Consider the following 16,891-nt stretch of genomic DNA (forward strand, 5'->3'; position numbering starts at 1 on the left):
TACTGTCTCTTCCCAGCAGGATTTATCACCCTGAGATTGTTGAACTCCTCTTTGAACTGCCCAATGTCTTTTCTTTATCAGTGCAGTCCTTGCGGGATATGGCGCAGCAAGGGCTAGTGCCACCCTGAGTTCCAGAACAAGACAGTGAAATGTCAAAGTGACGTATGCACCAATTTGTCAAGTGAAAGAAAGTCACATATTTCTGAGCACAACGTATTCCTACAAATGAAAACACAATAGATTCTTTATTCCAATGAATATCTTCTATAACACCAGTGGTAACCACTAGCTCAAATTGAGCACTGGTACCATCCCAAGAGCCACACCATTGAAAACTACTCTTTGAATCGATCACAAACCAAGGGAAAATTATTCATGTTAGTTGCCCTTCTTCCAGGGAGGATTTTTTCAATCACATTTATTGGCAAGATGAGCGATAGTTCACAAAAGACATGTTTGCATTTGTAATCCTTGTGATCCCATTCCGGCCTCAGCAAGTTTTTGTTTCACCTGTATCCTCATCTACCAGTCCAATATTGGTCTTTGCTTCAGGAGAAAGACTATAATCTGAGGTCTGGGACAGGAGATACACAGTACCCCTGATCCATTTGCTTAACGGTTTGGATCCTGCACCCAAAGAAACAGCACTTCAGATTACATAACACTGTCATGGCTGTACTGAGGGCAGCAAAAACACACATGAGACAAAGGAGACACCCACCCACAATGTGGTTAATGTGTTAAAGATTAAAAATTAATAACCTAAGCAATCTTTCGAGAATTTCAGTTAAGAATATCACAGCTTTCATTAAAGCACCAAACATTTGGGCACAGATTTGTCAGTATGGTTATTTTAAAAATCAGTTTATAGAGTTACAGAGTCCCAATACCATTAAGGCAGAAGGATAGTTTGTTTGTCTAACAGCTCAAATCCTATGAGGATGGGTGGAAGGTTTCAGATTTAAAGTCCATTAAGGGCAAGTCCATTAGCATCGAACAAAAGAAATACAGGAAAATGAAAAATAATTGGTTTGGCAATGAAGATTTCAGTCCATCCGCTACGAACTGTAGCATCAGCAACCAAGTCCATAAAGTAAAAGGGTAGTTCTTAGTAACCATCAATCAGCATAGCATCCTTTCGCAATAGAAAAAGAAAAAGTATGGCGTTTGTCAAGAATCAAATATCAATGGCGTTGCCCCTAATTTGGGGTTTCTACTTTTATAAAGTATTCAACAAAGTTCCAGCAATGTAGCATGACCCCACCATCGAAAGAATGTCATGTGCTCCCATTCACACAATGTCACCTAGGACACTTGCAACGGTAAGATGCTCTTCCATGCTAGTCATGAGAAATGAAAGATTTGAAAGTCCACATAGGCCTAACATCAGATGAAAAAGAAAATGCAAAGTGTCCATCTATAGCACCAGCCAAAACGCTTGTTTCAAAGGAATAGTTCACTGTGAACATTGAAGAAACATTTAGTAATGTTGAAAGTTATACATGTGCAGAACAAACAAAGCAACATTTCTCTATTTGTAAATGGACCATTGTATTGGGTCAGGGGAAAGGTCAGCATTAGAGAAAAAGCCTTTTCAAAAAAACCTTTAAGTTAGCATCACACATTTTAAATGAGATACAATCTAAGTCAGTATCAAATATAGTTTAATAAAATCAATTCAAATAGGAAATATGTAGAACTTTCACCAGAGATGATTAGATAGAAGTAACTAACATTAGAAATACCCTACTACCACCATTGTTCTCAATATTCATATAAGTATATCCTTTTCTAAGTTCATACTACAACATTTGTTTTTCACTTTTCATAAACTATAGAATCGCTAGTATTATTATACAAAATGTCTAGATTGTACCTCGTTTCCACACATTTGTATCGCCGACTTTTCTAAATGATGCATTCTAACAGAAAGCATTAGATATACTAGCCCACTTAACAGCACAATTTCATGATTACACTTTAATAAACAACAGGTTCATAAGATATTCTCATTAGTGCAACTCGTTTATGTGTATTAGTATTGCTTTGTATGTATGTTTTCTTCATCTTGCATTTTAAAGCAGTTTCATGTGTCACTGAGTTTAACGTGTGCAAAGTGTACTTTCAGCTTTTCGTATCTTTAATCAGTAAATGTGTTGTGCATTATGATTTTTAAAATCTTGGGTCATCACTAGCATAGTGTAGCATGACTTTGTCCTTGCTCTCAAAAGATCCCTTTGGAACATGCTCTGCCAAAGCACCGAACTTCGAATGCTGAATTATTGGCCAACATTACTTATGGTAGAAGGAAACACAATAATCGTTTTTTGTTCAGACACATTTTGATGATTGCCTTGTGAGCAAATACATTTCCATATGAGGTTATCTTAGCACCTCTGTATGTAAAGGAACTTTCTCTCACAGACGGTGGTCTCCATGGATACTCACTGCCCTCCAGTGGCAATTGCCTGGAGAACGTTGAAAAACATATTAATCACAAAGCTGTTCTGTACATGGCCACGCCCTCCATGGCCTGAATCACAAACCTCATCACAGAACCATGTCTAGTCCATATGTTGCTTTGTTTTGTCAACTGTTTGGACTTTAAGTACACTGTTATTTAGTAGAGTACCAGAGCTCTTTGGTTTATTTTCAATTCCCTGTACACTTTAGTTTTCAAATGTTCATTTTTTAATATTAGCAGATAACCATCCTTCAGCTTCATGTTTGACCCATCTTTTAATAAAGTCCTGCTGTAGATGTTTGGCATTAAAAAAGAGTTTTTTGCAATGGATCTCATTACAAGACCAGAGGCTACTATTACGCATAAAACTTTTATTGCTGACCCCAACATGCAGGCCTTGAACGAACATAAAACACATCATAAACAAAACATTCCAGTTTAGAACATTCAAAGTAGTATATAGCTCCATGTCAGGAAGCATAGTGCTCCAATGACTGTCTTTTTCCTTGCCAAGACAGGTATTCTTTCAGTCCCCCAGCCTGGCACCTTTTGCGACTCTTCAGCCGTGGTTCAGAACTCAGCCAGGGAATGGGAAATTGGGCATGTTCTCATGCAGGGTGTAATGCAGTCTGCATGGAGAACATGCAAAGTGTGCCTGAATCTTTGCCCGACCCGAAAGGGCCGGTCAAACATTCATGGGCACTTACATAGTGCCCACCACTCCACCCCCTGCTCTGAGACCAGAGCAGATCTGCCCCATTCTGCCCGCCGAGACGCCACAGCAGGAAAAATAAAATGGTAATAACGTATAGATATTATCATTTTTTCCCTTTTTTTCCACTGCGAAAAGCAGTGGGGCAACACTCCTACGCATTAGCGGAGGAGCTGACACTGGTAAAAAAAATAGGAAGAAAAGGGGATCCCCAGATAACCATACATAGAATATTTGTCCAGTTTCCGAAGCATATCTTTTTTCCCTCCGTCTTCATTACTATAAGGGTATTATGACGCTAGCACTAGACGCCCTAGGGTTATTGCATGCTATATAACATTTAATAACATAACATGTATCTTTGAGAGGGCATTTTTCAGAGGTTCACACCATAAAGAATGTCGGATGAAAGGGGGCAGCTCAAAAGGTATTTAAAACAAAATAGAGTCCTCTTACATAGGCAGGGTCCACTTTAGCTCTGGTGGCGCCTGGTGCGGCAATATTTTTTGACGCCCTCACCATATGACCTCCTTCTCTGATCCCCTCACTACCACCCTGCAAAAGTTCCCCTCATCTCACCATAGCCCACCTCTCAAATACGTTCCACTCGTTTTAAAGCTCTGGTAAAGGGTGGCTTTATAATCCACTCACCTATCCACATAAAATACAGATCTGTTCTCTGCAGCAGGCATATTAACCCGCTACGCTATGAGTCAAAACTCACACTAAACAAAACTCCTCTCTCTCTCTCTCTCTCTCTCTCTCTCTCTCTCTCTCTCTCTCTCTCTCTCTTCTCTCTCTCTCTCTCTCTCTTCTCTCTCTTCTCTCTTCTCTCTCTTCTCTCTTCTCTCTTCTCTCTCTCTCTCAGGAACATTAATCGCAATAGTTATCATAACATTGCTGCCTAAAAGCTGGATGCTCAAGGTACTCTGCAGCAGGTGCTTTAAAATCCTACAATAGTGCTAAAGATCGCGCCCCCCTGAGTTCAGTGCCCCCATCAGGTCAGCACCCAGTGTAGCCTCACGGGTCGCACCACCCTAAAGCCGGCCCTGTACATAGGGATGGCGTGTTGTATTATCTGGTGGACTGAGTGGTTCTTTCAGTTCATTCACACACAATGTTCGCTGATTACCATCATGTTGAAACGGTTAAACAATGACATCCCTGCTGATTTAGGCGCTGTTTGTAGCCTGGCACGAGTGGTGTTCGAATCTAAAGGCCATATGTACGAACACATTTTCCCACAGACCCAGAAGGGGTCAAACCCTTTGATCCATCTGACCCTGATAATCCTATGCAGGCTCTTCCTGGACAGAGTGAATTTCTGGCCATTTAAATGATGTTATGTTGTTTTCTTCATCACAATCCATACACCTTGAATCTGGTGTCTTGGCAGCAGTGAAGCTGCCCAAAGAAGCAAAGAGAGTATAGGAATTTGTTAGAGATGCGCTGAGAGGCAGCCTGTGAATCCAAGGCGCTATCCAGTTGATGTTTTAGACTGCCTCTGGTTTTGACTAATTCTAAACGTCTCTCTTCAATCATCATTCAGAACTGTATTAAAGTAAATAACCCTTCTGCCAGATCGACTCATAATTCTGAATAGGCGTTATTACTTTCTATAGCTCATTTAGTGGAATACTGTTATCATGTATATGGTTCACTTACAGAAAAGTTACTGAAAAGTAGGCCTCAGGAGAGGATTGACTGCAATTCCAACCCTGTTACTTTAGTTCTGTGGACATGCAGATCAAACCCTTTTTTCAGATGAGCTGGCTTAGTATGTTCAATACAAACGTTATATTTCTCATTGTTTTTTTTTTTTTAACTTCTCACTCTTCGACGACAAGTGTTCAGCTTTCACACCTTTTAACCTTACGCGGGCCCTCAACTTATGAGACGAGAAAATGCAGAAATCGTGTCAAGCATTTCTGTGCGGTCTTGGTTCCAGTGAAAGCAGGAAGGCCCCACAGGCTACCCTTCCTCACTTCCCTGGTTCTTGTACCTCTGTGTTGTATTCAAGCGCTACTGTTTCGGGCTAGAACCTGCATTCCAGCACTTTCATCTGAAGCTAATCAGCTTCTCGCCGCAGGCCTGCTCATTAAATATGTAATTTATCGTCTGGCGTGGTGGCGCTTCCAGTCAGGGGAGCAGGGCTGAATGCCAAATCAACACCTGTAAGATTTAAAAAACCTAGCCTCTTCCCTGAGGCATTTTATCAGTTAGGGATTGTAAGTGAGGGTCCTACTGGTGGGAGGAGCTTGGCTACAGAAATATCGTCTGACTTAAATATCGTGCCCCAAATGCAGCCTTCAAAAATATGTCCACATCGGGTGTAGATTTAGATATAGAAATAAAACAGAGAGACACAAAAGAACACACATTGGAATGCTGGGTCAGCAGGTTTATGCCACCCATTAATGGCCCTCAGCTACTCCGTTGTCTTCAGTGCCCCCACCCAACCCCACCGTCATACATACCAAAGTGTTCTGCTAATGAGTAACCAACCAACAGAGAGAAACAGAAGAACACACATTGGAATGCTTGGTCAGCAGGTCTATGCCACCCATTAATGGCCCTCTGCTACTTCGCTGTCGTCAGTGCCCCCCCATACCCACCAGGGTTCTAATTCTCCGTATGGCACCATCGTCATACATACCAAAGTGATCTGCTAATGAGCAACAAACCAACAGAGAGAAACAGAAGAACACACATTGGAATGCTGGAACAGCAGGTGTATGCCACCCATTAATGTCCCTCTCCTACTTCGCTGTCGTCAGTGCCCCCACCCCATACCCACCAGGGCTCTAATTCTCCGTATGGCACCATTGTCATACATACCAAAGTGTCCTGCTAATGAGTAACCAGCCAACAGAGAGAAACAGAAGAACACACATTGGAATGTTGGTCAGCAGGTTTATGCCACCCATTATTGCCCCCTGCTACTTTGCTGTCGTCAGTACCCCCTCCCCCCATACACTCCAGGGTTCTAATTCTCCGTATGGCACCATCGTAATACATACCAAAGTGTTCTGCTAATGAGTAACCAACCAACAGAGAGAAACAGAAGAACACACATTGGAATGCTGGGTCAGCAGGTCTATGCCCCCCATTAATGGCCCTCTCCTACTTCGCTGTCATCAGTACCCCCATACCCGCCAGGGTTCTAATTCTCCGTATGGCACCATCGTCATACATACCAAAGTGTCCTGCTAATGAGTAACCAACCAACAGAGAGAAACAGAAGAACACACATTGAAATGCTGGAACAGCAGGTGTATGCCACCCATTAATGTCCCTCTCCTACTTCGCTGTCGTCAGTGCCCCCACCCCATACCCACCAGGGATCTAATTCTCAGTATGGCACCATCGTCATACATACCAAAGTGTTCTGCTAATGAGTAACCAACCAACAGAGAGAAACAGAAGAACACACATTGGAATGCTGGAACAGCAGGTGTATGCCACCCATTAATGTCCCTCTCCTACTTCGCTGTCGTCAGTGCCCCCACCCCATACCCACCAGGGCTCTAATTCTCCGTATGGCACCATTGTCATACATACCAAAGTGTCCTGCTAATGAGTAACCAGCCAACAGAGAGAAACAGAAGAACACACATTGGAATGTTGGTCAGCAGGTTTATGCCACCCATTATTGCCCCCTGCTACTTTGCTGTCGTCAGTACCCCCTCCCCCCATACACTCCAGGGTTCTAATTCTCCGTATGGCACCATCGTAATACATACCAAAGTGTTCTGCTAATGAGTAACCAACCAACAGAGAGAAACAGAAGAACACACATTGGAATGCTGGGTCAGCAGGTCTATGCCCCCCATTAATGGCCCTCTCCTACTTCGCTGTCATCAGTACCCCCATACCCGCCAGGGTTCTAATTCTCCGTATGGCACCATCGTCATACATACCAAAGTGTCCTGCTAATGAGTAACCAACCAACAGAGAGAAACAGAAGAACACACATTGAAATGCTGGAACAGCAGGTGTATGCCACCCATTAATGTCCCTCTCCTACTTCGCTGTCGTCAGTGCCCCCACCCCATACCCACCAGGGATCTAATTCTCAGTATGGCACCATCGTCATACATACCAAAGTGTCCTGCTAATGAGTAACCAACCAACAGAGGGAAACAGAAGAACACACATTGGAATGTTGGTCAGCAGGTTTATACCACCCATTAAAGGCCCTCTGCTACTTCGCTGTCGTCAGTACCGCCACTCACCCCCCACCCCCCACCCCTATACCCGCCAGGGTTCTAATTCTCCATATGGCACCATCGTCATACATACCAAAGTGTCCTGCTAATGAGTAACCAACCAACAGAGAGAAACAGAAGAACACACATTGGAATGCTGGAACAGCAGTTCTTTGCCACCCATTAATGGCCCTCTCCTATTTCGCTGTCGTCAGTACCCCCCATACACTCCAGGGTTCTAATTCTCCGTATGGCACCATCGTCATACATACCAAAGTGTTCTGTTAATGAGTAACCAACCAACAGAGAGAAACAGAAGAACACACATTGGAATGCTGGGTCAGCAGGTCTATGCCACCCATTAATGGCCCTCTCCTACTTCGCTGTCGTCAGTACCCGCCCCCATACACTCCAGGGTTCTAATTCTCCGTATGGCACCATCGTCATACATACCAAAGTGTTCTGCTAATGAGTAACCAACCAACAGAGAGAAACAGAAGAACACACATTGGAATGCTGGAACAGCAGGTCAATGCCACCCATTAATGGCCCTCTCCTACTTCGCTGTTGTCAGTACCCCCCATGCCCGCCAGGGTTATTATTCTCCGTATGGCACCATCGTCATACATACCAAAGTGTTCTGCTAATGAGTAACCAACCAACAGAGAGTAACAGAAGGACACACATTGGAATACTGGAACAGCAGGTCAATGCCACCCAATAATGGCCCTCTCCTACTTCGCTGTCGTCAGTACCCCCCATACCCGCCAGGGTTATTATTCTCCGTATGGCACCATCCTCATACATACCAAAGTGTTCTGCTAATGAGTAACCAACCAACAGAGAGAAACAGAAGAACACACATTGGAATGCTGGAACAGCAGGTCAATGCCACCCATTAATGGCCCTCTCCTACTTCGCTGTCGTCAGTGCCCCCACCCCATACCCGCCTGGGTTCTAATTCTCCGTATGGCACCATCGTCATCATACCAAAGTATCCTGCTAATGAACAACCAATCAACACATGGAAAGGGTCCAGGCCGCATTTCAGAAAAAGACTTTGCAAGGGTTTGATGTACATGTACGTAAAGAAGCAAAGATGTAGATTGAACTCCAGGGGGAAATCAGAACTGGAGCATGTTACAGAGCGCCCGAACGGCCCCAACATAAATATTTGCCGTGTGACTATTGCTCATCCTGCTGTAACGAAGGGACTGTACACAAATGACGTTCTCCCATGCAAAGGTCAGCCTTGAATGTATGAGAGAACGTCCTCCCCTGCAGATGAACGTTCCCTCGGATCCTTTTTCGGTGTGCTCTCGGATGCCAGGGAGGGTAAGGTGGATGGAAAATCACACCCCCTCCCGCTTATGTTTTGATGCGTTCATGGAAATCTGCCCAGAGGCCCTCAGCTCCGCATCTTCGCAATGATTGATGCACGTGCAAGGGTGTGCGTTGCACACATGGCATCACTTAGAAGCGTCTTTGCTTAGGACAATAGTTCACCTACCACCCTGGGCTCGGCATCCCCCAAGATCTGGTGGGCCTATCAGCGCCCCGTCCTCCTCGCTTCAATCGTTTCATGAAGCTCCTAAGCCATTAAACAGACGCAGACGGAGCGCCGCTAATGTAACGCTGACTGTTAATCCATCAACAGATGCTTAAAATGCTGTCACTAAAAGAATTTGTTTTCCTTTTAAATGCACGTGTTTCATGCGCAACGCAGCACCGAGGTATTTGAGCGCAGACCTGCAGTAGGTAAATGGACGTCACCGTCCCGTGAATCACTCAGCGCATTAACAGCCCCAGTATCGTGTTTTAATAAAACCCGTTCATTAAATCATGTCGAGTACCTGCATGCGTGGGCAGTGGAAAACGTGCTACTGAGTTTGTGGGTTACATTATTAGGGTGCGTTTCATTTACTAGCACTTTAAAATGTCCATGTAAACATTCCTAGTATTTGGAGAAATTATAAAAAAAAAATACAAACGTGTCTAATTTACTGTGCTGTGAAACTAAAAAGTAAATATCTGTTACAAAATACAGTATTTATTTGTGTGCTTATTTTTCACAGGGAGAGCGTGGGATTCCAGGTCCCGAGGGCCCCCCTGGAGAGAAAGGCATTGTGGTAAGGCCTGCGCGCTTGGACGCACCAATTGTCTGCAGATTTGGGGGAAGAGGGCGCCAAGACTCTTGTTTTAATTGTTGAAGCTGATGATTGCGTTGTGACTGAGGGACAAATATTTCTCACGACGTATGTGCTAAACAGGCTGGTATGCAATTATCACTTACACATTATGCTCGAGTTCCACTAGTGAGCCCGTTCTGACGAGAAGGTACAAGACCGCTTTTAACAGTACAAGCTCACACCTCCGTCAGTTGAAATGAGGAGTCGTTTCCCTTGTTTGCAGCCTGCTTTGTTATTAGTTTACATGGAATGTTGTCTGTATTTTTGTGATGATGGTTGTTTAGTTTTTGTTAGGCACTGTAAAATGGAGAGTTTTGATTGGCCAGAGATGATATGGCATGCCTCAATGGACTAGCACATTGCTCTGATGTTGTGTGCACTAGAAGCCTCTGGGCAGGAAGAGTCAGTCATACTTTTTCATTCCCTCTTCTGATAAAACATCACAAAAGTCTCAATAGTTGATTCGCCCTCTTCCTTAAAATTGGATATGGTCTTTGACTCCCACCCCATGATTAAATTCTTCCCTAATGATACCAATGCAGGCTGCCTGCATCTCCTATGCAAATATATGGTATGCATAGTGTTCTGGGAGGCCCGGCTTAGCTATGACACAGGGCAGTATGAGAAGGAGCAGGTGCTCGTTAACTTGTATTCAATAATGAAAAGTAAAAAGGCTGGGTTTGTGTTTATTTCTAAATACCCCAGGGTCTGTATTATCTTTAAGCAGGTGCGGCAGCAGCAAATGGGGATAGTGCGCCCTACTACGATCAGTGCACCGCCTCCATGGCAGTCGCATTCAGTGAAACGGTGTAGTTTGACACAGCAACTGTCTGTAAGGGAGTTGTCCGGAGGCTCAATGGGACCCCATTTGCCTCCCAAAATGGCTGCCTTCAAGGGCTGTCTGTGCACCTCCTCAGGACCTGGTTGTCTCTGCACCCTTGTTTGCAAAGGGATTTCCTCATTCGCATGGGACCATGCCCCTATGCAACTGAGGGATCGACCTCTGATAACAGCGCTGGTACTACATGCGCATCAGTGCTATTGGTATTAGAGTAAGGGCCGCAGCAGCATCTGCAGCCTCTTCTGTAATGCCATGGTGTCATAGTGGCACACAAAGTAGGCACACACGCCAGTTGCACCCCAGGGCGCAATGTATAAGACTGCCCAACGTGTATAGTGTTGCTTTCTAGCCCTACACAGTTTAGTAAAGTGGGAATGAAGAGACTGAAAGATGGCAGAAGATGGGTTTCCTGCTCACACAGATGACATCTTGGCCACTACAAGCATCTAAACTGTGACTCCTGTGACTATGACTAAGGCACAATTCCTAGCCCATCTGTTTTAGAAGTGTTGGCACTGGACTGAATGGTAGAGGTTGAAATATTATCTTTGCACACAGCACTGTAGCACCATGATTGGGTTCAGGCACCCCAGGTCTGGTGTACAGTGTTAGATGGACTCTTTGAGACCATGGTTATTATCTCCAAAGAGAAAGAGTGCCCAGTTGCTATTTTCAACCATGCTTGGTACAGTTTAATTCCAGAGTGTTTTGGTCACTTTACTAAGTTGAGGACATGTACACTCTTACAGGAGTTGAACATTTTCACGTACAGTTCCAAGTTAACAGGCTCTTACTCCACAGTTCACGCAGTATTACAGAATCACTATCCCTTGCCGCTTCCAAAGTCAGGTTTAACCACCATCACCAAGTGTACGTTTTGGCTCTTCCCCATTGTAGGTTTGACTGTCCCTAGAGCATCATCAATTTTCTTAAGTTCCAGATCTGTTCCTAATCTAGTTTTCACTGTGTTGGACATTTAATTTCTAAAGCTACTCCAGCATCGGGTATTTTTGTAGTTTCTTCTCACCACTGGATCCTTCATCACACTTAATCCTCATTTTCTTATTCACATTCACACCACCTAAAACACTTCAGTTTTTCCCAGTTAAGTGAGCTGTAGAAATGTATTGATTATCTCATTGTTTATCACTGGATCTCCCTTAAACCTTTCATCAAGCAGAGTTTGACTTTACGTCTGCAAATCAATGTAGATTCATCATTTTAGATCCTGCTTAGTGCATGAATGGCCATTCTCACAATGCCCCCCTCGTGTTAAGATTTCCCCATCTCCAAATACTGTAGGATCTTCCAATATCTCTTGCCTCAACAGATGACAACCTTCTCCGATGCCCACAGTGAAGTGTTGTCCTCATTATTCATGCTTCATTATATGAACTACCTCCCCGTCTCTACTTAGTGCAGCCTGTTGCCTCACAATACCGGAGCTCAAGTGCTGAATCCAGACCAGAACTTCCACTTTTCTGGTTCTCTGGTGATTTTCGTGTCTCTTAGTTTTCTGCTGATGTCGCATTTCCATTTCCTTTGCGGGTTATCTTTGGTCTTCCTCCTACTACTCCCAAAGTGAAAGTTGTCTTCAATTTGAACATTTCTTTCGATTTGCTCTTGTTACAAGTTCTCTGTGACAGTCTTTCCTTCAGTCAAGATCTCCATTCTTGTCTTCCATCAGTGCAAGATTCCCCTCCTTGTTGCACATCTATACAGGATCTCTGATCCTATTCTTCATGAGTGTAAGGTCTTTCTATCATTTTTTCTTCAGTATTCCTTTTAGTGTGGGATTTCCTTCTTAGTCTTAAGTGTAGTATCTCCAATCTCTTCCTCTGCTCAAATCAAGTTCCTTTTCCCAGTTTCTCCTTTGTTTGTCCTCTCCTTTCTCAGTCCCCCAATGTCAGACTATCAATCCTCTCGATTGCCCCCAGCACTTGAACCGCAACTGCATTACCAGTGTTACCTACCACTCCCTAGCAGTTCCTTCCTTATAGTGCCACGGGGAGCTGTGTGGTCTTTTTTTGCTGAGTTCCTGCTGCCGCCTCCTCTTTACATAGGAGTCATTGCCTGTCCATATGGTAAGGTTGCACTACCTGCAGGGGGCAGCAAAGATAACTGTATTTATCTGAAACTGCAAAAGTGCTGCTTTAGCTGGTGGCAAGACGTAACGTTTGGCAAAATGTATTTTTCTCTTTGGTGCTGACAATCTATCCCAGTTTCTACACTACATAAGTAAATGAGTCGCTGGTCTCCCCAGTAACACTGAACTCTGTAGCACCTCCTGCTGCCCAATCCCAGTCACCCGCAACCTACAACATGTGCAGTAGTGGTTAGGATGGCTCGTGGGGGTATCGCAGGAACGGGTCACGCAGGGTGAAATAAAAACAAAAAACTTACCTTGAGCCCATGTACCACCTCTCTGCTCCTGCTCTCCTGCCTCCGACTCCAGGAACAGGAAGCAGGCAGCCAGGCTCCCTCCCCTAATCCAATCAGAACGTTGCAATGCAGCATTGTGATTGGTCTGAGCGCCTTGACATGGTGTTCAGCCACGGGCTGGAGAGGTGAGCATGTTGTCCATGTAGGCTGTAATGCAGCCTGCATGGAGAATGAGGAAAGTGCGCATGACTGGTTTGTGCGGCCCGAGAGGGCCGACCTAACAGTCATTGCGCATTTAGGAGTGGGCAAACCAATCCTCCCCTACTCCGAGAGCAGAGAAGCCAATGCTCCCCCACCCGCCCGCTCGCAAAGCAGCAAAACACGAAGCATAACATGATAATAACTTTAAGATATTATCATTTTATGTTTCTACTTGGCACATGCTTAAAAGCAGTGGGGCAGTGCTCCACCACCATAGTGGAGTAGCCGCCCCTGAACATGTGGCTCGTCGGCTGTGGGTGTGAGGGGGGTGAATGCAGGCACTCAGAGGGTGAAGTACTTAAAGCTTTCATTTTGGCTCAGGAGACCGCTTACGCTGCGCGTTGAGTCGACATGTGATGGTGCAGCTTGGAGACCCCAGCCAGATCGAGCACACTCCCAGTCAATCAGGGAGTCTTGGGTTTGCAATGTCACAAATCAAAGGTGCCAAAAACCCATACAAACTTCAGATATTAGATGGCAGAATTAAGAAAACACATATATGAATGCATAACCTCAGACTGTCCCACTGCCTTCATATTCTGCAGCTCGTGGATGATTGCTGTATAAATTGCAGTGTTTAATATTTCAACAATGTAAGCCGAATATTGTATATATTGTTTTTTTTTTTCGCATTGCCAGGTTAGCAAATATCTGAACCACTAAATGTGAATCCGGCAATCTAATGTTCACTCTTCAAGCATTCTGTGATGTTTAAAAGTGTTGAACTAGTGTGCACATATTTTATGAATGATTTAGTGGCATTACTATATAAAAATGAAAAAAATATCTTTGAATCCCTGATTCCGTTTTAAACTCGTCATTCGACTCCCGCAGACGCGGTACACGACTTTCCTGCTGTGCGCTGCCAAAGCCAGGCTGTGATTTGTCCTCCACGGGGAAAGCGAGTGAAATGCGTCCAATTGTGAACAAAGGGAAAGGAAAGGAGTTGGACAGCATTTCGCTTTAGACCGGCCGGAAAACTCAAATGCTGTACGCTACCTCTGAACACTATTTTTATACTGCCAATGCAGCAACAGGCGCTCTGTTTGCCAAAAACGTTCACGATTGCGCAACGACGCCGCTGCGAAAGCGTCAAGTCATTCATTTTAAAACCACCCATGTGTATTACTGCGCCCTTCGCCGCCAAAGGCTCTATCTTGGAGTCCCCAATCAGACAACGTATTCAGCACTTTAAGAAGACGTCATTGGTGTCAACAGTTCAAGAACACGATCAAAGCGCAGTACCCCAACACATCCCCACAAACTGAACCAGCCTTTTCGGTGGTAACCCCGGAACCATATGGAAAGTCCCCGGATCACAGGAAGCGATACGAGGACACATCAGTTGCAGAATGTGCCCTATAAAAAAGGCAATAAACTAACAATAGACGGTCAGACCATCTGTGAGTCAGAATATTTGTGTCTTCAGTTGTTGTCTGTATCCAAAAGCAGACGTTTGAGAATTTACATATTCTTTGTCGACATGTCTTTTCGTAAAGCATGCAGCCGCTCTGCTACAAGACAAGCAAGAGCTCCCCTTCCACCAGACCTGAAGTTTCCTTGCCTCACTCAGGTTGAGAGAACCCCTGGGATTCCAATGCTTGAGCGCTTGGCTGACTGCCTTCAGAAAGCCTTGACTTGGCAACCGGTCCGCCATAGGACAGGCCGGTCGAAGTGCTGATCCACTTGCCTAAATTAATGCATGGTCACCACCACTGAGTTTTCCTTCAGTACTTAATTTGAGCTGGTGGTTGCAGGGTGCCCACCTGGGGCAGTATTATATAAGTGCCCTGGGGGCGCAACAGGGGTTTGCGCCTGTTTTGCGCGGCACTGTGGTATTACATAAGGGTCCGCAGACGCTTGTGCGCCCTCTTCTGTAATACTGCTAGTACTGGCGCACATAAAGCGCCAGGGCTATAATTAGAGGCCGTTTCCTCATTTGCATGGGAATGCGCCACATTGCAGACCAGCTGCGGCCAGTAGTGGGAGTACCGGCCGGGCGATGACATGGGGAGGTGGAGGGGCAGGGTGGGGGGTAGTAATGTATGGATTACGGACTTTAAAAGGTAAGTAAACATAAAAATAAATAAAACGAATTTCGTTGCACACACTGCATCTCCAAATGCGATGCAGTGTGTGCAACGAAATTCGTTTTATTTTTATGTTTACTTACCTTTTAAAGTCCGTAATCCATACATTACTACCCCCACCCTGCCCCTCCACACGTTACCGCCCGGCCGGTACTCCCACTACCGGCCGCGTCTGTTACAGACGTGGGCACCGAGGCAAAGAAGCTTTCAGGAGGCGCACTGACAGTGCGCCACTACTAGTGCGCCCCCTGATGGCAGCGCTTGCAGGCGGATGCAGTCACTCACTCCACCGGCCTGCAAGGGGATTGCTATGCCCCCTTTAAAGTCCAGGCGGGTTGCCGCCTACACTGTGAAAATACAGAGCAGCTTCAAAGCAGCCGCTCTGTTTTTCACACGAATGAGCTGCCCCAAGTTCGCATTCATCACAATTAGGCGCATTTTTATTCATTGCGCCAGATGCATCTTTAAAATGAGACCTTGACCCAGAGCAAGAGAGTGGAAAACAAACAAATAGGAAAGACGGACACAGAGAAAGGCAGGAAAAACATGACAAAATGAGAAAGCAGGAACCTGTAAGAGTGTGGAAAGGGTAGGAGTGTCTAGTGGTGGATTACAGAGACATGAGAAGGAATCAAGACTATGCATCTTTGGTATTTGGCATGCTGACATTCAGCAGCACCGACTGCTGACTTTGAGCAAAACCTTTGGCCCATCACTTATTCATTCACAAATTAAGCACAGCCCATGACCACTCTGTGAGGTATGGCTGCCCCAGGAAGAACAATGTACAAATGTTCCTAACAGTTAGGAAGAAAATGCCCTTCTCATCAGGGGTATATTGCTTTTGCTTTTCGACAGTGAAACATACTTTGGGGTTTGTTGCTGAAAAGAGGGCCACAAAAATATGAAAGCCTGCTTGGCATTCTACAGTTAAGAAGGTGCATCTGTCGCTATGGCCTGACCTGACCTGACCCTGTCCCCAGGGCCGATCGCTCCTCGCACCGCGCGGCTCCCTCTGAGTGCGCCTGGTCTCCCCTGCTGCCACTGCGAGTTCGCCGCTGCCCCTGAGATGTTTTCTTTTCTGAATCTTGTCTCTTTTTTCACGCCTGATTCTGTTTTTGTGCCCTGTTGTTACCCCTGTCTCTCTCACTGTATTGTTGTGCCCTGTTGCCCTGTTGTTGCCCCTGTTTCTCTCACTGTATTGCTGTGCATATGTTGTGACTGACTCTGTACTTGTGCCCTGCTGACGCCCCTGGTATCAGCTGTTTTCTCTCGCCGCTCTTAGGACTGTTTTTTCCCGCTCGTTTCACCGCTCCCCGCTCCCTGCCGCTGCTCCCCTGCGGCCCTTCTGTTCCCTTCCCATTTGCCACCCCGCTCCCGCCTCCCAGCTGCTCCTCCCTCCCACTTCACCACTTATGGCGGAGTCCACGCGTACGCGCAGCAGACACGCCGATTGTGCGCCGAAGGCGCGCCAAAGGCAAGCCCGTCTGCGCCCGTCCGCGCCTGGACCGCGCCCAGTGCCAGGACCCCTAGCCCTCGACAAGGCCAGCCCACCCGACGGACGTACAACGCCGCAACCCTCCACGATCTCAACACCGGTCGGAACCCTGCCTGCTACCAAGCCATCCCGAAACACACCCATGGACCCTTCACCTGCCTCCGAACCTGCACCGCACCCGCCAAGCCAAGCCAAGCACCAGCAACAATCACCTCAAGTGCATCCTGCTCAACAGCCGCTCCATCC

General features: G+C 45.7%; 1 protein-coding gene across 1 annotated transcript in view; it reads left to right on the forward strand.

Annotated features, from left to right (window-relative positions):
* COL24A1 (collagen type XXIV alpha 1 chain) overlaps positions 1-16,891 on the forward strand; it is a 979,161-nt gene that overhangs the window by 685,753 nt on the left and 276,517 nt on the right. The window contains exon 26 of the mRNA XM_078645481.1: positions 9,460-9,513. Coding sequence (XP_078501607.1) covers positions 9,460-9,513 — 54 coding nt within the window. The remainder of the gene's footprint in view (positions 1-9,459; positions 9,514-16,891) is intronic.

The sequence above is a fragment of the Lissotriton helveticus genome, chromosome 1_1 (genome assembly GCF_964261635.1).
Source record: "Lissotriton helveticus chromosome 1_1, aLisHel1.1, whole genome shotgun sequence".
Taxonomy (NCBI): Eukaryota; Metazoa; Chordata; class Amphibia; order Caudata; family Salamandridae; genus Lissotriton; species Lissotriton helveticus.